The sequence below is a fragment of the Pogona vitticeps genome, chromosome 5, assembly GCF_051106095.1.
Source record: "Pogona vitticeps strain Pit_001003342236 chromosome 5, PviZW2.1, whole genome shotgun sequence".
In the NCBI taxonomy this organism is placed as follows: Eukaryota; Metazoa; Chordata; class Lepidosauria; order Squamata; family Agamidae; genus Pogona; species Pogona vitticeps.
This window is the reverse complement of record NC_135787.1, coordinates 15,244,377-15,270,869: the sequence shown is the minus strand read 5'-3', so window position 1 is coordinate 15,270,869 and position 26,493 is coordinate 15,244,377. Positions and strand designations below refer to the sequence as shown.

Here is a 26,493-nt window from a genome sequence, read left to right as displayed (position 1 = left end):
GGGTTGAAGGGCTTATCACTAAACACTTCAGCAATGGAAATATAAGATCTTTCATTACCGGCTGTAATGGGAGGGAAAAGGGTTGAGTGTCAACAGTTATTGCATGGCACACAATTCACAAAATCTGCACCATTCTGGTGGTGTGGATTCTCAAGACGTGTTTGGGGAAGTAATATCCGTGCATGGAGGGGTAAAGATGCCCCTCCCTGTGGAGAGGAGGCGGGAGGCTTCCAGATTAATCCCTTTTTGAGGGGTGGCAGGCCAGTTACAGGATCCCCTTTACAAAGAGTGTCTGACACTGTCTTTTTATTCTCCAAAGCCTTTTAAAGTCAGTCTCATTCGTGTGTTTACTGCGAGGAGCTCTTGTTTTCAATATGTTTACTGTGCTCGGTTTCAGTGTTATTACACAGATTTTATTGTACCTATATGTTTCAATTTGCAAGTTGTTCTCAAATGTTGTCAGGTAAAGCAGAGGGAACCAATTCAAGTTGTGTAAAAAAAGCAGGCACCACACTGGCAGAGATAATAACAAAGCTGCAGAGAATCCTAAGCAGCTGGATGTACTACTCGTACCTAGTGTCTAAGCAGAGTAGTACTTACTGGGTTGTAAAATGTAAAGACTACTTTCCCATTGAAAGGCCTACCTAGGGGATAGGGCGAGGTGGTGAGAGAACAGCAGAGAGTTTTTTAAATAATGATGGGTAAAGCTAGGATACCTGGAACTTAGTTCTTATGTGGTTTGCAGGATTCAGGAAAATGTGTCTTTCAAAAGGCAACTTGTGCAAGTTTCTAAGGTAACATGATCCCTTTGTGTGACAGAATTGAGGAGAATATGGCTAAAGTCTCTGGTTGGGGAGCCGGAGGTTGAGTGTTCAATTCCCCACTGTGCCTCACTCAGAGGGGCTGGACTCAATCATCCATAGGGTCCCTCCCAGCATTGCAGCTCAAAGGTTATTATTATATAAGGGATTTACAGGGTCATCCTAGCTCAAAGGTATGCTACCGTATCTGTGGGGGCTGGAATCAGGCATATGGCCACCAGAAATGCCCTTCTGCCAGGAAAAGGGCATCTCTCCCCCTCAAAAAGCAGCAAAGTGGGGGAGTGGTGTTACAATCCGTTGAGTTATTCCTGATCCAGATCTTTGTCAGCCCTGCAAGACAGCCACAAAGTCGGCGCCCCAGGCAAGTGTATCTTAGGCTGGGGTGAGATGGATTCAGAGCAGGGTCAGCCAGCCTTTTGTCAGGGTCAACCCTTGGCCTTGGGCAGTTAAGACTGCAGCATTTCAGTACATGCTTTGATAAATAACGAAGCCGTTTGTTTCATTGGCAAGAGTGTTAAAACTGGCTTGCCCGTTGATGCTTCTTAGTGATGACCCTGAAAGGCTTGATGCAAAAAAGGCTAACGATTGAGGAAGAGAACAGTGCATAGCACAACCTGCCGGGGGCAGTGCTTGGTTTCACGTTGCACGGCTGCCTTTTGAAAGAACCAAAAGGTCACAATTAAAATTACCCTCTGATTCGTGGCATGAAATGTACTCTATTAGATATACAGCCCCAGTGAGGATGATTTCATGGTGCTAATATTGGTCTTGATGCTGCTGAGTTGCTGCTGAGTGGAACGTCCCTCTAAGCATAGTAATGCTGGGCCGCACAGCTTGCTCAAAGATTGTAGTTGCAACAAGATTTTATTCGTGGAGGTCAGCGCTGGCACATTGGCAGGACTTGCACAAATGACATAATCTTTTATTATGTGAGTGGAACATCTGCTAGGCAGACGCTCATTAAGATATTATTGACAGCATGTTTAACAAATGGCTAAGATGTTTGAGGCTAGATTTTAAAAATCAAGTTCATGCTGTTTAAACATCAGAATTGGCAAATGCTGAATGGGATGTGGAGTGTCGGAGAAAACAAAAGCAAAAACAAAACAAAGCAAAAACATAAAGCAGAGCAGGGGAGAAATCCTGGTCTAAATTCATGGGACTGTATCCTACCACCAATGAAATACAGGTTGAGGAGGCACAGGAATTATACTAGCAAGTAAGTTGAATGAATTGTTTTCAGCTATTATAAAATCCAGTTCTTCAAAAAACCTCCGGTTTATGAATGTAGTATATTGTGAATGTAGTATATTGTGCTTTTGTACCCATGATCCAAAAAGCCAGGAAATTGACCCATATTGATGCACAATATTGTGCCTGCGTTGCCAGCAGGGAAAAGGGCAGTCTGAATGTTGACAACACCCATGGCAGCAGTCAAGATGGTCTACAGGATCCCCTCTTCTGCTCATTACAGTTGACAAAGTGACACCACACAAGGGAAAATCCCAGAAGCTGACTCCTTTTTTCATCAGTTCACCACTTCTCACTCAAACGCAAAGCAACAGCCAGGGCTGTTTTTCAACAACGGTACAGTGTAGCTTTTCTTCTTCTTTTCCACTGGATTTAGATGACGTTGATACAGATATGTGCATAAAGAGAATCCCTATAAACTGAAGGGCTTTAGCCAATTATTGGGGGAGTATGGTGGCCATATGAGGTAGATGCAGCTATCCCACATGTTTACACAAACGATAATTGGAGCACAGATGTTAAAATAATGGACATTCACTGTTCTCCTGATTTGGAGTATTTGGCAGTGAAATGCCGCCCCTTTTACCTGCCTCGTGAGTTTAATGTTGTTATAATAACAGCAATATATATACCTCCTGATGCTAACACAACCACAGCTCTGAGTTGTTTGTTAACTGCTATCAGCAAACAGCAGCAGGCCTACCCAGATGGAGTGCTGGTGGTAGCAGGTGATTTCAATCAAGCCAATTTAAAGACCGTCCTCCCTAACTTTTATCAGTATGTGGACTGTCCCACTAGAGGGGAAAATACCTTGGATCAGGTATATTGTAACATCATGCATGGATATAAGACGAAGCCATTGCCTAGCTTGGGACAGTCAGATCATATATCTCTTTTTTTGATTCCATCGTACAGACCCCTTGTTAAAAGAATCAGACCATCAATTAGAGAAATACAAGTGTGGCCAGTGGATGCAACTGAGCAACTTCAAGATTGCTTTAGGAGCACTGATTGGACACTGTTTGAGGAGGACAATGTTGATACTTATGCCTCGACAGTACTGTTTTATATCAAAAGCTGCATCGATGTTATTGCTACTACAAGACAAGTACGAGTGTTTTCTAACAACAAGCCTTGGCTAAATAGAGAAGTGCGCCTTTTATTAAAAGCCAGAAATACTGCTTTTCATTCTGGTGATGAACTACAGTATAGAGAGGCCAGAGCTAAACTGAAAAGGGGCATTAGGGATGCCAAAGCTATGTACAGCCAGAGAATTGAACAACACCTTGAAAGTTCTGACACTCGCAGAGTGTGGCACGGCCTACGACAAATCACTGGTCAGAGTAACAAAAACAGTCTGTGTAGCAGCAGTGATTTTTTGGCTGAGCAGTTAAATCAATTTTTCAGCCGTTTTGAGGTGGAAACAGGAACAACCATTATTCCAGCACCTACTGTCCATAATACATCACTAGAATCTACCATCGACAGACAACCACTAGTACTGCAGATTTCAGATGTGAGACGCGCTTTCCAGAATATTAATATTCGAAAGGCAGCTGGACCAGATGGAATCATGGGACGAGTTGTTAGGGGCTGTGCTGCAGAATTAGCTGGAGTTTTTACGGATATTTTCAATCTATCCTTGTTGCAGTGTTCTGTCCCCACTTGCCTGAAGACATCTATTATAGTGCCAGTCCCGAAGCAGTCAGCTGTGGTATCTCCCAATGATTATAGACCAGTAGCTTTAACATCTGTTATTATGAAATGTTTTGAGAGATTGGTGCTGGATTACATTAAGGCTAGTCTTCCACCTTCTTTGGATCCATGGCAATTTGCATACAGGAGAAATAGATCTACTGATGATGCTGTGTCCATCGTACTCCATACTGTATTGAGCCACTTAGAACAACAGGGAACTTATGCGAGGCTGTTGTTTGTGGATTATAGCTCTGCTTTTAACACCATTCTACCAAATAGGTTGTTTTTAAAAATGATCAACCTGGGATTACCTCAGGAGATCTGCATGTGGATAAAGGATTTTCTGACAGATAGGCCACAGTCAGTAAGGATGGGATCCCACCATTCTTCTACCCTGGTACTAAGTACAGGAGCTCCCCAGGGCTGCGTGCTAAGTCCTTTCCTCTATTCCCTGTACACACATGATTGCACCCCACTATATAACACCAATGCAATTATTAAATTTGCGGATGATACAACAGTGGTGGGACTCATAAATAAGAACAATGAGTCTGCTTATAGAAAGGAAGTACAAAGATTGATACTATGGTGTAAAGAAAATCATCTCACACTTAACATCAAAAAAACTAAAGAACTCATAATTGATTTTAGGAGGAAGAGAAATGTACATTTACCACTGTACATAAACGGTGAGGAAGTGGAGAGAGTTGGTAGTTTTAAATTTCTGGGCACTTACATCTCAGAGGACCTCTCATGGACTATAAATGCCAACATGCTAATAAAGAAGGCACAGAAGAGGCTGTATTTCCTGAGAATGCTCGGGAAGTTAAATTTATCACAGCATTTGCTTCTGTCCTACTACCGTAGCACCATTGAGAGTGTCCTAACTTATGGCATTCTGGCATGGTTTGGGAGTAGCTCTGTAGCGGACAAAAAAGCTCTACAGAGAACCATTAAAATTGCCCAGAATATCATCGGGCTCCAGCTACCAACCCTGGATGACATCTTCACATCCCGCTGTCTGAGGAAGTCACACAGCATCCTGAGAGACTCTTCCCATCCTGCTTATAACTTTTTTGAACTGTTACCGTCTGGCAGAAGATATAGAACAATTAAGACTCGGACCACACGTTTTCTAAATAGTTTTTATCCTAGAGCTATAATTGCAATTAATAATGAGCTTAAAGACCACCAGTAGGGAATAATTAGTTGGACTGTGTTACTTGGACTGAGGTGTAGATGTTTGTATTTTTAGTGGGGGATTTCTAGTGGGTGGGGAGTGTTTGGGGAATGTTATGTGTGTGCATGTGTCTGGTCTCTGGGTGTCTGTGAATTTCGTTGTATGATATACTGTGTATATACTTACAATGACAATAAATTATATATTATTATATATTATTATATTATTATATTATTATATTATTATTAATATTATATTATTACATGGGCTTCTGTCCATTCATTCAGTGTGGAGGGGTTGTGTGCATTCCCTTCCAGTGGTGGCTGGTGGGGATTGTCAGGGAAGAAGGCACAGTAAGTAATGCTGTATAAAACTGGGGGCAAAAGTGTGTTTGAATACAAGTGGGGTTTCAGGAAAACGCACAGGTGGGTGAGCAAGACTTCACACACAGGGAGAGAAGCATTTATTCAGAAACTCCCTCACCCTTGCTACCCCATTTATTATTTCCACAACACCGCTGAGAAGGAGAAAAATACACCTAGACCTCACGGTAGACATTTTCTCTGTTTTCTCCCTCCTTCTGCCACATATGTGCACAGTCACACATTGTGAGACCTGGAGTGAATTGATGGGGGCCCCACCTGTGTTCCCCATTTTACTGAAGGAGGGAGGCAAGCAGTGGCTCAGCTTGCCCCACAGGGAGCACCTGATCCTGTGGGATAGGAGGTGCCACGTTGGCCCTAATGGATGGTCTGCCACTATCCTTGTCATGGCAAAATGTTGTTGTGCTGCATCATGCTGTCAATGAAACGCCCATTGATGATTCTCCTGGCTTTTGGGCATCAAGGAAAAGAAATGTCAGAACCATATTGAAGATAATTACAGAGATATGAAAGTCAACAACTCTGTGGATCAACCTGAAAGCCTTCCTGTCATTTGCTTTCTCAGATCCTGTGTTCTCTCTTTTAAAATTGCTCTTAAATAACAAATGTTTTCTCCATTCCTTGCTTTGTAGAACTGTTTTGCCAGACATAGAAAGAGGTAGGCATGGCAGTCAAAAGCAGCAAATCCATCGCTTCACAGCAGCTATTATTCAGACACTTCCTTTCATTCCAGGATATAAATTGGATTAGTAATGATAGTTTTTGTTTTTGAACTTTGTTCATTTCCTCTTCATTTTACACAGCAGGAGGGCTGAAGCCACATTCCCCTCCCTAATGTCTATAAATACTCTTTTCAACAACTACTATGCCATTCTGATGCATTTATGGTTCCTGCTAGATACTTTCTGCAATGCACAGCAGTGATTACCAGCTCAGTAATGCTAATTATTAGAGTTACGGTGATCTCTTTAAGGATGGGGCATATTTTTACTAGTCCCTCTCGTGAGGTGCTGGTCCTCCTCTATTCAGCACTGGTTAGACCTCACCTTGAGTACTGTGTCCAGTTCTGGAGTATTGTTGCATCCAGTTCTGGACACTACACTTCAGGAATGATGCTAACGAACTGGAACAAGTTCAGAGGAGGGTGACAAGGATGATCAGGGGGCTGGAAACCAATCCTTATGAGGAAAGACTGAAAGAATGGGACATGTTTAGCCTTGAGAAAAGAAAACCGGGGGGGGGGGTGATATGATAGCACTTTTCAAATATTTGAAAGGCTGTCATACAGAGGAGGGGCAGGATCTGTTCTCGATCATCCCAGAGTGCAGGACATGAAACAATGGGTTCAAGTTAAAGGAAGCCAGATTTCGGTTGAATATCAGGAAAAACGTCCTAACTGTTAGAGCAGCACGACAGTGGAACCAGTTACCTCGGGAGTTGGTGAGTGCTCCAACATTGGAGGCATTCAAGAAAAACTTAGACAATCACCAGGCAGATATGCTTTGATTGTATTCCTGCATTGAGCAGGGGGTTGGACTTGATGGCCTTGTAGGCCCCTTCCAACTTCACTTTTCTATGATTCTATGATTATTATCGATCAAGAAACAGCTGTGCTTTTGAGGCCTGCAGGTTCTTCAGGCTGGAGCACTCCATCTCTTGTGGTGTTATTTATTTATTTCATAAATGTATATACTACCCCATTAGTGCAACACACCATTCTGGGCAGTTAACAGGTGATAAAATCAAACATACATAATAAGTAATCAAAAAAAATCACACCTTAAGAACGAATAACATCAACTAACAGTACAGAGCTGTGACGGTGGAAACATTGCCCATAATAGGGCATGCAGGGCACATGGCAGATCAACAATTCATTTGAGGTTGCCATTAAAGGCCTCTTTAAAGAGCCATGTCATAAGCAAGCTCTTGAGAATAGGCAGGGAGGGAGTCAGACACAACTCAACCGGGAGCTGCTTCTGTCACTCTGGTGCCACTATTGAAAAGGCCCAACTTCTAGTGGATGTTTTCCGGACCTCATTCGGAATGGCAACCCAGAGAAGCACAGCCTGAGAGGATCTGGTGGGGCAAGTGGATGATCTTGAGGAAAAGCACCCTGACGAGTAACGGGATCCCAATCTGAAGTTGGTAGGGAATGAAGAATTCTGAAAATCATCCTGGTCAGGTGGAAAACAAGCTGTGCCATTTTCCTGATATTAGGATTACCACCCTTCTGTGTGCTTCTGCTCTCAGCCAAAGAAGAATTATATGCTTCAATAACAAGGCAATGGAGAAGACACTGAGCAACAAAGATCCCTTTGTTTACAGAGATGGAGAAAGAACATCTATTCTGCATTGCCGGAGTTGAAATCTGATGCATCAAGCTGGTTCTACAAATTTGCATCCTCTCTCCTGGCATTTTACTTCAAAGATTCTGATATCTCACCATTTGAGCAGGACTATTTTTGGACTTTTCTTTTTCTCCCCTACAACCTACACCATAAGCTTTGCAAGGCTCAGCTTGAAGTCTTGCAAGTCTCAAAACCCCACCTGTTTTTGATATTTTAGTGCCCTAAGAGCTTTACCCCCTTTTTTCTGATCAATCTGTTAACCAGCCATTGTGATTCTGCTTAGCAAACCTTACAAATTTCTGCAATTTCAATGCATGCCAAAAGAGGCATATCCCTATGTTTATGAATATAACATTCTTGCAGATGGTGTTCGTAGTGGTGCTTGAAGCTATAGATGTTTTCTGCTTCATCATTTGCATCAAGGTTACCATATGGCAACCAGGCACATTTCTGTTGAAGCAGAAATGCAATCCCATGAGGTCTCCTCTCAGCAGAGTTTGGAAGAGCTACATTTTTTGGGGACTATGGCAGCTAAACTCCCCCAGCCAGTATGGCCAGCTGTAGTCATATGGGCCACTGAGCACCTACTCTTTATGTAGCATACAGGAGACCGAGGTTCATATCCTCACTCAGCCATGAATCGTAATGAGTAATGAAACACAGTGACCCTGAACTACTTCACAGAGTTGTTGTGATAACAAAATTTATCAAGAAATGTCTCATTCCCAGGTACTTTCAGCATTTCACCATGTTGAGAGGTCCTGATGGGACTCTTGCCCCAGTATGACTCACAGCTCTCAATCCTCTGTCCCATTCTTTTTCATTTCCTTCACTTTGTTCTGCTCAAGAAATGAGCCAATTCAGGCAGGTAAAGCTTCCTAAATGGAAAGCTTCAATGTCAACCCTCATCTACAACAAGCAAACCAGAAATCCTGGACAAAGGATCATTTTTTAAAGGAGGGTGACTGCAATGTTTTTCAGATATAGATGGCTGGTTTCCAAAGGAGATTAGAAATGGAGTGATCCTCCACTGTCAAGAGCTGAGACAGGATGCTTTCAGTGAAGCATTGAAGATTTCAATGAATCTACAGTGTGTAAGCTCATGGAGTGGCAGCTAACATAGCAATGCTAATAAGAAAATTGTCCACCTGAGGCAGAATGTCCTTCTTTCTTAGTAAACTTTTCACATTCATCTCCATGTCACTTGTTGACCAAGATTCTTATAATCCAAGAACACCTGGAGACCAAAGGTTGTGAAGCACTGGTCTAGATCCTGTGTCCCTGCAACAGTTTTTTTTAAAAAAAGAGAGGAAAACCCCAAATGTATGTTTAAAATATATATTTTAAACTTATCTAGCCTGATCATAGAACTTCCATGTTAGCTTGGGATGCATCTAGATGTTTTATTCTACAAATCCCATAACGCTGATTGGAATCCAGAAGAACTTACATCAGAATTTATCTTTGACTTCTGTTGTGGACGACAATGTGGCTGCATATGCACTAATGAGGGTGACCGGTCCCGCTGATGAGTGGAGCTGCAGAGACAGGATTCTTTCACTCCCCACAGTAGGTGGAACAATGGATCTCAGCTGAGTATTTCTGACCGCAAAGCCAACACCATATTCCCTGGTCTCATTCAATGGGTTTCCCTGGCAGAAGAATGAGAATTTTTTTTTATTTGACAGATCCCATGTCTGGCAATCTCGTCTCTTGCAGGGCAACAATGTCCATCCGCAGTCTGCTCAGTTCCATGTCGATGTCAGCTGTCTTGCGCACGTCTATTTCCTGCAGGTTGTCAGAAAAGCCAGGGGTCATTGTCTGAACATTCCAGGTGCCCAACTTTAGGGCAGAAGTTTTCTTCTGATTGTTGCATGGTACAGGGTTACTGATCTGCTTGTCAGCTTTCACCCCACCTAGTGAGGTGCAGTGACCTCTCCCATCATTAGAAGTAGCCCCTGGCATCATGCTCTACGCCAATCGAGCAAAGACTTATAACCAGTAATTGCTACTTCCCGTGCTATTTCAACACTGTAGGTGAAGCTGGAGTGTCCTCTCCAGAGCATGAAGCCTAGATAAAATAATATGGAGGATAGGCTGTTACCCAAGCAGCAAATCCACCCTCTCCACGTTGCTGAAATGGTTCATTGGAAAGGCAATACAACTGGTTCCAGCGACATCGCAGGAGTTGCCAGAATGACACGAACTGCCTCCGGGACTCTGGCTCCGGATTTTGCCTCGAGGTTAACTCCCGAAGCCTTTTCCATAAGTGGATATAGCCACAAGGCAGTGGAGGTTTGAAATCAGAGTTTTCCTTCTCCTAGATGGGCTGCCTTCCAAGGTTGACGAGACCCACCTACCCGCCCTGCTCCCTAATAGTGCGGAAGTATGATCCTACTCCTAAAACATTCCTGCCCCCCCCCAGGTGTATGCAATGCTATTTGGCTTTCCTATTTAGCAGATTAGAGTCAAAAATAGAACCAGAAAACACACCTATAAAAAGACTACAAATAGGTGTTCAGACCAGTAGCATTCACACTGACTTTGATTCTGAAGGTAGCTGAAGTTCCAGGAGTTAATTCCCCCTTGAGACCTACCCTAAAAAAAAAACCAACTAAAAAGACCTAAAATGGAGTCTGCTTCTGTTTTCTTGAATCCTTTGCCATTTTGTCAGAACAAGGCACAAGGGTGCTGTTTTCAATTTGACCCACATTTTCTTCAGGCTTCCAAGACCATTATTCTCCTTTTAAATGAAAGTAGCTCTTCAAAACTGGGACAGAGGCCCTTCATGCCAACTCCTGAAGAGCATGTAGACATGGCAGCTGGTTCATGAAGATGGACATCTTCTATAACCTTGTCTAATTCTCTTTTATAGCCAGATGAACCAATGGCCATCTTCACTTCTTCAGGGAGCAGATCCGACAAATTATTATGCATTGTGTGAAGAAGGATTTCCTTTGGTTGGCCCTAAATCTCTCATCAGTTACAGTAGTTTCATTGGATGGGCCTGTATGGTACTGATTAGACAAAAGTGTGTGTGGTTAGACTTCTATGGAGAGATGGAAACCTGGTATCCCTTTAGAATTATAACCATGTATAAATTCACATGTCATGTACTCCTCTTTTCTTCTGGCTTTGAGCACTTATGCAAATGTGAAATCACGCACACGACTCAAGTCCTGCAAGAGCACCAATGAGTTCTTAAAAGCTAGTAGTACTACATCATTCTAGACAGCTCGTCAGTATTCATTAGCTCAGCCACAAAAGTTATTGGTGGGAGGAAGAAGCTGTGATGGTTGTCCTCAGGCTGCTCTTACTGTACTTCTGATCTCCATACTTTTTGCTTTTCAGCCAGGCCTGTGATCTCTGTGGATGGAATCTACGTGATGATATTTCAGATTGTGTGGTGTCCTTAAATTATTGTGATGCAGCTCTATAATAACTCCCATCCTCTTGCTGCAGACATCTATGTTTACAAATAAGGACAGGGGCTTATTTCTTGGAACACAGCCTTTCATGAGCAATCTCCTACTGCGATAAATCTGGTGGGTTTTGTGATGGACAATTTGGAAACCTAAGTGAAAGATTTCACTTTAATGAAACCCAAAAAGCCATCTCTCACATTTCGAAGTTGTATACAGGTTGCTATCTCTTGTCAGGAAATCATGCATTTTATACATGCTACTAGTTTAGAGATTTCCCTGTGTTATCACTGTGTCAATATATCCCTTGGGCTTCTTGGGCTCAATTTTGTGCCACCAAGAGAAGAACAGAAAGCAAAGAGTTCACAATTGCAGTACCAGAAATAGTAATAAGCTGGTGTTTCCCAGTGCTGAAAGTTACATAGGAAAACTAGGCATGGGGCCAGTACCTGTTTATGTCATTTTGTCTACAAGAAGGGAAGCTGTGTATTAGATTACAACAATAATGATATCACTGACACAGGTATGTTTATAGGGTTATTAGTTGTGGGAGTGTTGTGCTCGAAGCATCCTGTTTCTTTTAATACTGTATAAATATTTGGTAGTTTAAGCTAAAAATGTCTTGTGTTTTAAGAAGAGGTAGCCATGTTAGTCTGTGCTAGCATATCAGGCATAAAAAAAGAGAAGAAAATAAATAAACAAGATAAAAACATTGTGGCATCTTAAAGACTAACTGCTATATTTTAATGTGAGCTTTTGGGGACAAGTTCACTTCCTCAGACATAAGAGTGGAATACTGTACATAAGCCCACTCTTATGTTTGAGAAAGTGTACTTGTCCAGAAAAGCTCACATTAAAATACAGCAATTAGTCTTTAAGGTGCCTTTGTTTTTGCCTGATACATCTTGATTTGGAATTCTACAGTCTGCATCTACTTCCCTCAGCTTGGAGCTCAAGCTACAGTTAGCACATAATTAGAAGTGGAGCTCTCTTAACAGGTAAAAGATGTATATCTCATTACGACTTTTGTCACCTTTGCATGGTGTAAATTAGCTTGCATTTATTTTGGGTTTGGTCATCAGCAGGTGAACATGGGCTTCATTTATCAGTTGCTGCTCAACCATAGAACTTTGAATAAGCCGTGTGCCTACAAGGAAAGCATTGTATTCTAATTGCTGGAAATACCCTTTTCCCTTGACATATATTTTGCCCCTTAGTCTGCCCTCCCTTTGGTTTACATTTAAAAGAAATTTCATGTGTGTAATTTGGCTGTCTTGGGCTCTTGGGCTCCAGGCTTACTTAAACTTGCTTGTGAATTAGTGTGCTGAGAATTTTGCCACCTCACTTAAGGAACACTTAAGAATAAGACCTGCTGGTCTTCATGGATCATTTCCACGCACTTGACAATACCAATCTATGAAAAGGGAGGAATCTTGCATTTTCCATAGGCAGGCTGTGTGCATACTGTACTTCATCAGCTCTCCAGAGCTTCTCAGATAGGAAGACAGATTTTGTGGGCAATTTAGATAAGCAGGTCAAGACCTCCTATGCTAGTTTAAACTTTGGGGAGCTGCTGGAGAGACTAATCCATTGAACAGATGTAGGCAGCCTTATGATGTAAGTAATTTTCTGTAAAGGGGCTATGGGGTAACTTTATAGAAAACTACGTATGTTGTGACATCTGAAGAAAACTATGTTTTATAGAAAACTATGTTGTGACATCTGAAGAAAGCATTATTGCATGCATCCCACGAAATCTGAAAGCTATCAGCATACCTGGGACACTCATGTTTTGCATTTGTTTCCTGCATGTGTTCAAAGCCGCTGAACGGGAGCAATACATTTGCATTCTGACACAATGTAGCTGTGAATAGTGATAAATGTGATGATTCTCCCAAACCCTGTAGGGACAACTTTAATCTAGTTAGGTTTGGAACATCTAAACATCACATTAAGGACTCTATTTGTCTTCAAGATAGACAGCATTTTGCAGACCGAGAAAGGAAATGGCATTGCTGAAAGAATGGCAGTGTGAGGTCTTGGATGAGTAAATACGTACCCAGAGTAATTAAGAGGTATTTTGACTGTGGGAGAATACATTAAAAACACACTTTAACAAACATCAGTAAAAAGAAACAACAGTCCCTTCAACTAGAACCCACCTTAGATGTCAAAGGTCTGTCAAAATCTTTATTAAAAGGGTCTGTGTTTTTGGTGGAAGGACAACAGAGGAGAGAATAACTCATTGTCTCTTAGCGGGGAGTCCCAGAGACTGGCAGGTGTCACCAAGAGAGTCTGCCTACAAAAATGTGCTTCCTAGGACAATGGGAACAAGAGAAAGGTCTCTGCTGGGAACCTTAAAACCTGAGCAGAGATGTGTATTGGTTGTTGTGGGTTTTTCAGGCTCTTTGGCCATGTTCTAAAGGTTGTTCTTCCTGACGTTCTGCCAGTCTCTGTGGCCAGCATCTTCAGAGGACTGGAGTAGAAACTCTGTCCATGCTCTGTTGCTGTTTGTTGGATAGTTGAGTATTTATAGCTGTGGGAACAGCTTTTGTCCTTTTCTGGAGATAGGGTGATCAGCATGTTTTTGTTGTGATAAGGGGGGGAGAGATTATCTGTCACTGTGAATGATGGGTGTTGTTAGCTGATCTTTTTTGTGCAATGATCCCTGATCCCAAATTGAGTGCAGCTTCATAGGTCACTACCTTGAACAGAAGCTGGAAATGTAACTAACGCATGGGTCACCATGACCAGATTTGACAACTCCAAGAACTGGCACTCTTCTGGTTGAAGATGACCTTCTCTGTAGTCTTTTCTAATACCAGACTAAGAGTGGAGGAATCTCTTTCATTCAGAGGATTTGATTTAATCCCAAAGAGGTTTTGGAAGTCATACTCCAATGGTGGCCATAAACCAGTGTATTTCAGCTTCAAGATCTTACTGGTAGTTATTAAGCCTTTTAAATGGCCTTTCAGCTTTTTAAAATGGAGAAATAAACTGCATGGAAGTCAGGGAATTACCGCTGAACATAGCAATGTAATGAGAGCATGATCTTCTGAGAAGTCTGGGTGTGATGGATTGGGTCCCCAGGAGGTCAGGATCAGGCACCAGGACCCAAGGAACTCAATCCCTACTCTAGAAGATGGTGTGGAGAATAATATATCCTAATTTTCTTTCATCTGAGACTGCCTGGACTTTCCCCTAGTTAAGACTGAATATTCTATATTTAACACTCTATTGACTTGTGACATAGATGGGAAGCCAAGGATGAGATTGATTTTATGATGATCATCCCTGATGGTGCAATAAAAAAACACAATGAAGCTTGGACCAGAAAGCTGACAAGGCCAGCAAACTCATCATTTAGTGCAGAGGCATACAGATTTGTGCTTTTTTACTATACCTCCCAGGATTCTCCAGTTACTATGATACCTGGGGGATTCTAAAATCCATACTTTTCTCTCCTCTGAAACTTTTTAGTCTATATCTAGTCATCATCATAGACATCCTTCAGTATTGAGAGACTATGGTAATGTGCTCTGTATGGAGGACTTCAACGCTGTACACAAAGCTGGAGTGTCCTCTCCAGAGCAGGAAGCCTGGGTAAAATAATACGGAGAATAGGCTGTTACCCAAGCAGCAAATCCCCCCTCTCCACATCACTGAAATAGTCCAATGGAAAGGCAAGAGCCAATGCAACTGGTTCCAGTGACGTCGCAGTAGTTGCCAGAATGACATGAACTGCCTCCAGGACTCCGGCTCTGGATTTTGCCTCGAGGTTAACTCCTGAAGCCTTTTCCATCTGTCAATATAACCACAATGCAGTGGAGGTTTGAAATCGGAGTTTTCCTTCTCCTAGATGGGCTGCCTTCTCAGGATGATGAGCCCCACCTACCCGGCCTGCTCCCTCGCCGCATGGGTGATGGTAGCACCTCCTCCTTCTCCTCACAGCATGGAGGTTTGGGATTAGAGCTTTCCTTCTCCTAGATGGGCTGCCTTCCCATGCTGATGAGTCCCACCTTACCCGGGCTGCTCCCTCGCTGATTCACTATCTCTAGTGAAGCCTACATTTCCGGTATAGATTTGAAGCCAGGACTGGCTGGATAGCTCAGTGAGTTACGTTTCTAACTGCAAGGCCAGAGGTTGGGAGTTCAGTCCTCCACTGTGTCTGCAGGGAGAAGAGCCAACCTGTGTGGCCTTGGGCAAGCTGCATAGTCTGAGGGCACTCTCAGAAAAGGGGAAAGACAGAGCACTTCTGAGTACTCTCTACCTGGAAAACACTGACAAGGGTCACCATAAGTCAGAATTGACTTGATGGCACACAATTAGAGTGGTGCCCCACATAGCGAAAATAATCCATGCAGAAAAAATCGCTGCAAAGCGATTTCATCGCTATGCGGAAATAAAAAGCCCATAGGAATGCATTACAACACGTTTAATGCATTCCTATGGGGAAAAAACTCACCTTTCAGCAAAAATCCTCCATACAGTGGCCATTTTCGCTGCCCGGTAAGTGAGGAATCCGGGCAAAAACACAGCGGGAGGCCATTCTATTTACCCGGTGGCCATTTTGGAACCACCGATCAGCTGTTGGAAAATCATTGCTATGCAATGATCAGTACGCAAAACAGGGTACTGATCATCGCAAAGCGATATTTTCCTATCTAAACCATCGCAATGCGATCGCAAAAACGATTGCAAAAATTTGTCGCTATGCAGATTCATTGTTAAACGAGGCGCCCATTAAGTGAGGCACCACTGTATTGTTATATAGATGTGAAGCAGAATATAGGATTGATCTGCATACTTCTAATTCAATATTAGACATGAGTGGCATTCTTAGAGCCAACAATAGCCTGCTTTATACAGTATATAGTAAAGGTTTTGTTAGCTCATCTCCTTGAATATTTCGTCTTTATCCAAGCAGTTTACTTGAGAAAATCTAGTAAGTGTCCATGTTTCTAATTATCACTGCAAGACCCTTTCACCGTCAGCGTGAGGCCTTTTCTTCTAATCCGCAGAAAATGTTCAACATTCTGGCTGACAGAGGGTAGTTTCTACAGTATTCTTAAGGGAGCACTTGAGAACAAGACTCACATTGTTGAGAACTGCAGGGCAACTACTTCAACATCAGCAAGAGCCTTTTCTTAACACATGCTACAGGTTTCCAAACATTTATCCAGTTTCTGGTTATTACTGTTTCCTACCACAATACAGTCTGGAGCAGGGATGTAGGTGTAATATGGAAAGCGCTTCCACTCTCCATTGCCCCATGTCAATACTGACAATACAGTCTGGAGCAGGGATGAAGGTGTAATATGGAAAGCGCCTCCACTCTCCATTGCCCCATGAGCTATTTGCCTTTGTTGTACTTTGTCATTAGGTAGTATGAAACAATTCAGGCTAAATATTAAAGATATAACTAATGCCACACCCTCCAACATGTCACAGGTGAAAATAGGAATAGATCCAACTGTGCAGTTGTAAATTCTGCAGCAGTGCAGCTTACCTGACAGCCCCTATAGCCATAACCTCCACACCCCAGGATCAATCTTTCTGAGCCAAACTAATTGTTACAAATATCCCATCAGTAGAAGAGGAAGTTTTTAAGTGATGAGAGCCTTCATACCTCTGTAGACTGTAAATCCATTCACTTTGTTGTGCACTTGGTCACTGGCAGGTATTGCTCAGTCATGAAGCATCTCTCTCTCTCTCTCTCTCTCTTACACACACACACACACACACACACACACACAAAATAAAAAACAAAACCATTATGCAGCTTATAGACTAACTCTTACAGTTCCATGTGAGCTTTCATGGATCAAGTCCACATCCTCAGACATATATGAAATCATAAAGGTCTACCTGAATCACATCTCTGGAATACAGATCAGCTTCATTTACTCATGATGGGGTATTTGTATAATTTAGGTCTCTATCTCTCCTTTCCCCGTTATCTTCTGTTCTTTATACTTAAGAGAACCGTACAATAATTAAAGCTACATCAGAAAGCAGAAATCTAAAACAAACAAATCACTAATAAATCTGCAGAATTAGGTTTATGTCAGAGTAAACATCAATAGATGTAGGGGTGTTTGATTTTGTCTACAAAAGACTCTTTGAGCTGTAACAAAAGATTTTCTGAAATGCAGTCTTTTACTATCATTCTGAAATTGAAAAAGTCTTGCAAAGAAGTGTTACTATTGACAATACTCCTATGAAATAGAAACCCCAATAGGGGGTTTCCAGCTACTGTTTGATTATTTTGCTCACTCATTTCCTCTATGGCCATGTACAGTATCACCATCCTCCAAACCTCCCAGTAAAACTTTACACATTATTACCTTGACATTTGTAAGAGTGAGATGACTCTGCCAATTACCCTGGCATTCTCGAAGGATCACTTGTATTTTCCAAAACATCCAACAGGTGTGTTTACCTGCATGGTCCCTTTACTAAACCACTGGGCACATCTACTTACAGAACATTGCCCAGTCTAGCGTCACCATTGCTGCATGTTTCTGAAGGCTTGACTCTGGCCCTCCAGTGCTTTTGGACTTCAATATCCAGAAGCCCTAGCCTGCATGGTCAGTGGTGGGGGATTATGGGAGCTATCATCCAAAACATATAGAGGACCAAACATTCTCCTAGTCTGGCTTTCTGTGGAGAAAGAGGTTACTGGAGACTTAAAGGGATTTCTGTAATATGTGAGTTCATTTACAGGGCAGGTGGAAACACACAACACATTATGCCTGCCAACACCAAAACCTACTGCTTCATGTCACAACCCCCTGAGAAAGGCAGCTTCAAGAGGTTGTTTCCAGACTTCCAAAATAATTTCTCCTCTCAGTTACATTCTCAACTTCTCACCTAAAGTCAGAAACCTGACCCCAGCCCTTGCTATTTCCTTTCCTCTTGTTGGGAGGAAAGAATTAATCAACTCCATCAAAATGGTTCCTCTTCCATTTAGAACACTGGTTCCCAACCTTGGGTAGACCTGGTTTTCTTTGATAGCAGCTCCCACAAACCTCAGCCAGCACAGCTGGTGGCAAATGCTTCTTTGCAGTTCAAGAACACCTGGGTGACCCAAGGGTGGGAACCATTGATTTATAACATTCCCGAGTGGCTCTCTGTCCAACCGCAATTTTCTAAGTCATTGGTTCTCAACCCACAGCATGCATACGATATCCGGGATGTAGGATTTTCACAACATGAAATGATACAGTTCATAAGCTGTTAACAAACTGTGGCAGCGGCCAGGACAGGACAGGCATCAAGTCAACGTCTGCACCTCCCTCACTGGTGAATCAGTGAGTATCTGTCACAGGACCACCCTACCCAAGGCAACTGCAGATATGCAAGCGAGCCCACCCCACACCTTGATGGAGGCTGAAAGCCCAGACACCTTGGACAAAGGGCACCAGGTAGGGATATCAGGGAGAGAAACTTCTAGAAGTCTCAAGAAACAGGAAGGCCTCAACATTGGAACAGGAGGGGCTATATCGTCTGAGGGTTCTCTCAGCAATGGGTTGGGCCTGGCAGTTGAGGGCAGGGAATCCTCAAAGAGAATAAAAGGCGAGACTGGGGAGAAAAGAAGCTTGGGCTACTCCATCAGCTAGACAGGGTTGATGAAGGTGAAGAGGTATTTGAGTGACCCCAGGCTGAACCAGTCAAGGAGACATTCCAAGCAGTGGTAAACCAGCCCTGGGATGTCCGGACGCCATGTTGTTTGAAGGGACGGCCTGTAAGCACCCCACCAGGACACCTTATCCCTATCCATAGATAAAAATGATGATGCAAAAGACAGCTTCAGTGCCTCAGGAGGCAGAAACCTGACCCCAAAAGATTAAAGCAGAAGAGTTCACCATCAATGGTCACCCCCAGGGTGAGATTTAGTCAGGAAGGGTGAAGTGAACCACTTCCTAGCAAAAGAATTTGGGTTGACTCTCCCCAGATGGGGCACGTTTGTTGATGAAGTTCATTAATAACATTCCTTCTGTTGGAGTGCACCTGAGGTTTGAGCCATTTGTCAGGATCTGCAGGTCTGTTTGAAACTCCCCTCCCTATGGACAGCTTGGGGACATGCAACAAAATAATCCAAGTGGATGAACTGTAAAGAATGGTAGCTTTACTAAATGCAGAAGTTGGGAAATTTCTAGTGGGTAACTGTGTTAGTCTCTTTCAGCAAAAAGAACAACACAGAGTCTTGTGGTAGCTTAAGGACTTTTTTAAAACGTTTATTTGACAGAAGCATTTGTGCACCCTAGCACACTTCTTCAGGTATTTAGGGTTCTGCAGAAGTAGTCTGATTAACAATACTGTAATTATTACATGCTGCCCAGTCGATTCTTGCTTATGGAAACCTTTCCCAGGATTTACTGAGTATAGAGTACTCAGACGTGGTTTACCATTCTCTTCTTTTGAAGGCACCCTGGGACTGCACAGCTTGCTGAAGACTACAAAGGCTGGCTCTTCTCCTGGGAAGGAAAATGGGGAATCAAACTCCAACTCCTGCCTAACTTGCTTAGCTAGCCATCCAACTCAGGGGGGGGGGGGCGTCTACATTCTATGAAATCTTATGCCAAATGAAGTGCCAGATAGCTCAGTGGTTTATCTGGCTGTGGAGCCAGACGTTGAGAGTCCAGTTTGCCATTCTGCCTCCTTGATAGGAGCTGGACTCGAAGATCCATAGGGTCCCTTCCAGCTCTGCAATACTAAGATGACAATGATAATATTTGTTGATCTTTAAGATGCCACAAGACTCTTTGTCATAATTTCTAGAAGACATCTTTCATAGGTGTAAAATAGGAATAGATAAGCATAAAGCAACAGGCATGGCTCTGATAAACTACTGAGAAGGCTATAAATCGTATTTAAATACTGTTTTCTTTTTTTCAATGCTTCCATCTCCTCCTTCATAATGAACACCTCAGGTACAGAACAATTAAGCATGCTAGGCAGCATGAAAGTAGGTGTTTCTAATGACGATAATAAATGTATAGTCAAGTATACAACCCTCAGTGTTGTGGCCCAATTTAGCTCAGGTTACAGCTTTTTCTTCTGCAAACTGCCCTCCATTAATCATAGGTAAGCCCAATTACTTTTCTTTTGCTTCATTCTAAGAAGACAAATTATGCACAGAGGGAGCATAAGTATTAGTCAACCCTAGCCACCCCTTAATTCATATTTGCTAACGTTTTGACTGGAATTTCTTTTCCCAGTGGTATCTGTCTCAGATGAAGTAAATCTGGTGTAATAGAGAAAGTGGTAATAATGTAGTCAAGTGTCAGAGATTTGTAAATGCAAAACTCATGCTCATGGGCCAAACTAGATTAGGGGGAATGTGTTTCTCTTCCAATGAACCCATTTTTCCTTTTGCAATGTGCTTTCTCAGAGGCACATTCCTAAGCAATGAGACCTGCAAATTAGGTCTGTCCTTCCAATGAATAATCACAAAATATATCTTGTATTGAATTTAAAATATGCAGAAGAGAAAAATCATGTTCTGTAATAAACAGGGGTCTTTCATTTTTTAGAAAAACATCACAACAAAAAAAACTTGATAAGGATGTTCTTTGCTTTGACCCTATGACTGCATATGTACATAAACAATGATTTTGGTCCATCCACAACACTGAAGTATGATTTAGTGCTGCTTCTACAGGTCTCAGGCCTCACATCATCCAGCCTCCTCCTATGAGCTGTGTGCAGTGGCAGCAAAGCACTGTATATAGCTCACGGTACCCCAGGAACACTCTATAAAGCCAGCTGAACCTTTTTGTTCTTTACGTAGACTAGAGTGGATACACATTCTTTTATTCATTTATTTTTCTCAGAGAGCGGACCCCGATTTGAAGGACTGTCACAGGGCAATCCATCTTTTGAAGGTGTCAGCCATTTTAAGGGCTGTTCGCTCTAGATCTGGTTAAAAGGTAAAGAATCCTAAGGAAGGGGATGAAGAATTTTGAACTTGCCCCCCCACCCCCGCCCCAGTTAACAACACCTGGCCAGCAGATTCAGGAGATACAAAGGCCATCTGCCACTGTCTTCCCCTTCAAGTAAAAGGCATTACCATACTATTGAAGTTGTAACGATCGTATCTATTTTTGCATGTGCAGATATGAATTACCATGTATTATTTTTGGCCAATCGCTGTCCTTATCTCTCTGATGATGCATGCCCTCCCTTCTTGTAATATGTAACTGGCCAAACTATGGCAATTACAGTACAGAATAGTGAGACCCTTCAGGCAACTAGAAATATGTCAGAGATGTAGATTCTGTTCCCTGGACAAAAAAAAAGTATGATCCCCTCACTCTGGAAGACCTGTCCTGTGTTACCCTCTTCCACATATTGGTGGCCTGCAGAATGCTCCCCTTCAGTCTAGCTAACGAGTCTGGCTAATCCAACACTATAAAGTTCCTCCTGTATCACAATCCCTCTTCCATGCTTCTGGAGAGAGATGGATGTTTTAAATTATTTATTTACTTATTTAAATTATTTATACCCCACCTTTCTCCTAAGAAAGAACCGAAGGTGGCTTACATCATTAAAACACAATATGAAATATAAAAACAGTGAATTATTCAAATATTGTATGAATTAATAATGTTTTATTATACATGGCAGGGAAGCAAAAGTGAGATTCTTTCATTTATCCTTATTTGAAAATGCAGGTTTTGTTTAGCAAAATTGTTTCATTAAAGGAAGAACTGAACTTGTAACTGAGTAAAGGTGTTAAATGTTTTAGTGCGTACCAAAGAGCAATGATCAAATACAGGAAATTAGTCTATACACTGCTAATTACAAGAGGTAGAGTTCTGCCAGGGTTACAATGAATAATTATACTAATTATTCCTGTATTTTAATTGAAAAGAGAACAAAGAGCAGAACTTCTTATTTAACAGAGGGAGGGATCCAGATTCAATTTCAAGTTTTGTTATCACAGATATCTTAAGAAACAGACCATACTAAAATAAATACAATTTAAAAATATATTTCAAAATAGATTAATTCACTATTGCTGAATCATATTGTTAGCCAGATAAACATGTTTAGCAACAAATAATTAATTTGCCAGGTTAACTGGCAGCAGGGAATGCTTTTTTAATATTTTCCCCTCATAAAATCCATCAATGTGTGTTACGTGTGATTAAGTCAGTTCTGGCTTGTGGTGGCCCTAGTAAGCTGTCCCAGATATGTACAGTAACTCTGGAGTGGTTTTGTCAGTGTATAAGGATTTAAACCCAGGTCCCCTAAATCCCAGTCCAACACATTATTCACCACACTATATTGGCTTTCAACACCAATCTACATAGAATTAGTACAGCTCTAGCACAAAATAGTGTCTTTCCTTCACAAAATTCCCAAAAAGAGCATTGAACCTCCACAAAAGTTAGTAGAACTAATTAAAAAGCACCCAGTGTTGTCTTTATGTGGAAGAATGATCCATTTCATCTTGTCTCTAATAGGGATGTGCATTACAGATTTTTTTTGTGTGACTGAAAATCCCATAATTCTGCTTTTTGGGAGCCCCATCTCCAGGACCTAAAATTTACAGACATCTAAATTGTGCTCATCTGCAGAGAAAGCCTAGTTGGCAGGCTTCATGCCTACGATAAGCCTAATGGGATGTCTTAAAAATTTTCAAACAGGAAGTTAGGCCTGTCCAAGACATGAAGCTTGGCAACTGGAACTTCTCTCCAGATGAACAGATACAGCTTTACATCTCTGTGAGGCTTCGCTCTGTGTCCTGTTTAGTCTAACTTGTTGGATTAAGTTGATCTAGAAGAGAATTACCACTGATAGAACCCGAGGGACAGGTTCATCAATGTAATATGGCGGAGAACTTGTCTTTGGACCATTTTATGTGTCAGCTTACTACATCTAGTAGTGTGGCTCATTAATTCTCTGAGCCTAAGGCAAAGCATAGGAATGGAAATTCACATTCTCCAGGTTTTTGTTTCTTGGTATTTTTATCACCATGTTTATTAAATATGTCGTAGATTAGCGGTAATTGCTCCTTTCGAATGACCTCTAGCTTTGCGCATCTTGCAAAGCTTGAACTGTTGAAGCTGTTTGTTAATCAGAGATTTGGGAATAGACAGAAATGGTCATGTAGTCCAGAGTCAAGAACATCCACACATTTTCTTCCCTTGAACAACAGGTAAATGGCCATGTGCTACAAACAGGGTACATTTGCAACGCAAGAACTGCTTCCAGAGTACAGTGGTAAATTATAACTAGAGTTGGCCCATTGAATCACCAAATCCCTACTGATTCAATGAGCCTACTCTACTTGCTTCATACTACTGGAGTATATGCTGTTGTTTGTTTGTAAGCTTCTAAATCAGGCTTTCCAACCTCATCTTCTCAATCCTCAATAACTAGCCACAATTTCCAGAGTGGCTTCAGAGTAATAGAACATCCTGGAGTGTGGTCAGATTTGGAAAAATTAAATAACACACGGATTCTGTCAGCTTGTATCCTTGAGGGAAGAGGCAATATATACTTCCTTATGAATGGAACAAATGATATAATGTGATATATAACATTTATTTTAAAATACAAATTATAATAATAATGAATTCCCAAGGAATATCATAATGAATCAATTTTGCAAAGTGTTGGGTTCAGGCAATGAGCAGGCTGATGGGCTTTGTGGTGATCACCAGATAATAGAATAGTGAAGAGTCTCTTAGCAATAGATTAAGGAAGTCAGCCACACATACAAATGGATGTCTGCCAGCAGTACTCTTGGTGGGTGACTCATCAAGGAAGCAGAATGACGAGTCTTCTTCTGGCACCTGCCCCCAGGAGACTGTCCTTTTATTAACATTACAAGGTCACAGGTAGTGACAGCATTACAGATAGTAGACAGGGTTCAGACAGGACAATGGTTACATCATGTTATTAGGGTTGGTCTGGAGAAAGGCAAATAATCAAGCCCTCTGATTGGCCTAAGGGAAGGCCTCTATGCCAAGCTCTCTATGATAATGAGAAAGAGGAGGAACGGTGGCAGGTCCTCCCCTCAGAAGCAGCCACAGGATGCTAGGAGAGTTTTCCCTACACTACAACACCCATGTGGCTTAGCAACCTTGGGAATGGCACTCCCACAGCAAAGTAAAATTCTAAGCTCTGATCTTTGAGTGTGTGGTGCAAATGGAGAATATTTATTTAGGATAATGGCAAATGTGGTGGAAATTTTGACGCTATAACTACTTTTATCTCTGAAGGATGCAATGTATTCAGTCACAGTTACTTTAGTATAGAATGGTGCAAATCTATCTTTACAAGCATTGTGGGTAATAGGGGCTGTAATGTGACATGGGAGATCCTCACTTGGAAACTTATGAAGTGGTAATGAGATCCCACAAATTCAGATCTGTCACCATTTGCCCTCAGGATTTCAACAGATATTTCTGAAGCAACTTTTTTAAAATATCAAAACAGAAAGAGAAGAAGCACTCCTTATCCTCAGTCTGTTCTCCTTTGTTAAAAGATCCTTTATCTTTCCCCCTGCTGTGACAATGAAGTAAGATTTTATGTTCAATACTCCATTAACCACAATGAGCCATAAAGTATTTTGCTGGAAATACAGAATGATGGGTTATTGATCAAATTAAAGTAAAAGAAAGCTATCATGCTGTTTTATTCTTTCCTTTGCATTTGTAGAATGAAGGTGTCCCACAAGAAGGAATGATGGAGAACACAGACATGCCCGCAGACCCTGAAAATGAAGCCTACGAAATGCCTCCTGAGGTAAATCGTTCTTTATCCTCACAGCGAATAGTGTATGAGTGATGGAAATCTGGACATTTATGTTGGCGATGCATTGAGAAATTCTGATACAACCTGGTCCACAGAGCTTTAATCATCATCATCATCTTAATTAATTAATTAAATTTAGTTTATACCCCACCTATCTGGTGCCATGACCACTCTAGAACTGCAGAGCTGGAAGGGATCCTATGGATCATCGCGTCCAGCCCCTATCAAGGAGGGATAGTGGGGAATCAAATTCCCAACATCTAACTGCACAGCCAGATACCTAAACCACTCAACTATCCAGCAGTTCTTGTACTCACTTTAAAAAAAAAAACTGTTTACGTATTGAGCAAAGGTCAGATTTTTCCACTTGTGAGGCAGAGCAGTACTCTGTGCAGAAATACCTTGATTTGACATATGCAGTTTGGTTGTGGATCTGCAGGAAAAACTTTCATGAGAATTGAACCATCAGTAATAGTGGTTGGAGAGAAACACATGCCAGGAGCAGGTCCCATGGAGGGTGAGAGTGAACACCCTCAGATACATCTTAACCACAAACAAACAGTACAGTAGTGCCTCACTTAATGATTACCCCGCAATACGACAGAATAGCTGTACGACTATCTTTTTGTGATCACAATTGAGATCGCAAAACGATGGTCTAAATAGGGTTTTTTCGCTTTGCAATGATCGGTTCCCTGCTTCGGGAACCAATTCTTCGCAAAATGATGTGTTTTAACAGCTGGTCACCGGTTTCAAAATGGCCACCGGGTGCTTAAAATGGTTCCCCGCTGTGTTTAGGGATGCATTCCTCGCTATACAGGCAGCGAAAATGGCTGCCGTATGGAGGATCTTTTCTGGACGGTGAGTTTTTACCCCATTGGAACGCATTGAAAGGGTTTCAGTGCGTTTCAATGGGGTTTTAAATTTTGTTTTACGATGTTTTTGCTTAACGGCGATTTTCCTGGAACGGATTATCGTCATTAAGCGAGGCACCACTGTAGGTGGATTCAACAGTGGAAGAACCTTCCTTTCATTCTGGTTGGGCAGATGTGTGCAAGAGCACTCTTACTATTAGCCCATGGTGTCACATAGCACAGTGCAATGGGAAATATGGTTGCCCTGGTTTTAGAGATGGCTGTGGACATTGGAAATCAGAGCCACAGACAGACATGTTCATGAATAGACAGTTTGCCCCAATACAAATACCCAGGGTATTTGGACTGAGTGACTCAAAGTAAGATGCCTGTAAGGAAGGGGTGGGGATCATGGAGCCCATAGGCCTCCTATATCCCCTAAGACTGTTTTTGTGCCCTCAGGTCAGTACCCCATCATGTCCCTCTCCAAGTTTTCTTCAGCAAAATAAGAAGTAGTTAAAACTCATGGAATGGTGAGATTATTCACCTTTTCCTGAGAGAAGTTGAAAAGATTAATCATTTTGACTTCTGGTTCGCTTTGCTTTTTATTGTCCACCCACAGAAGAAGGGGCTCACCGAAATTATCAATGTGTTTCAGAGCCGAATTGGTCCCTAAATAATAATACTAATCATGAGCCATCAAGTCAATTTGACTTGTGACAATTCTATTTCAGGGTTTTCCAGCTGAAGAAAACTCAGC

The 26,493-nt window shown here is 41.9% G+C and overlaps 1 protein-coding gene across 6 annotated transcripts in view; it reads left to right on the top strand.

The window, feature by feature from the left end:
- The window catches only part of SNCA (synuclein alpha), a 77,484-nt gene that overhangs the window by 46,679 nt on the left and 4,312 nt on the right, over window positions 1-26,493 (top strand). For all 6 annotated transcript variants that reach the window (XM_078394561.1, XM_020796483.3, XM_078394562.1 and 3 more), the window contains exon 5: window positions 24,784-24,870. In XM_078394561.1, the coding sequence (XP_078250687.1) occupies window positions 24,784-24,870 (87 nt within the window). The remainder of the gene's footprint in view (window positions 1-24,783; window positions 24,871-26,493) is intronic.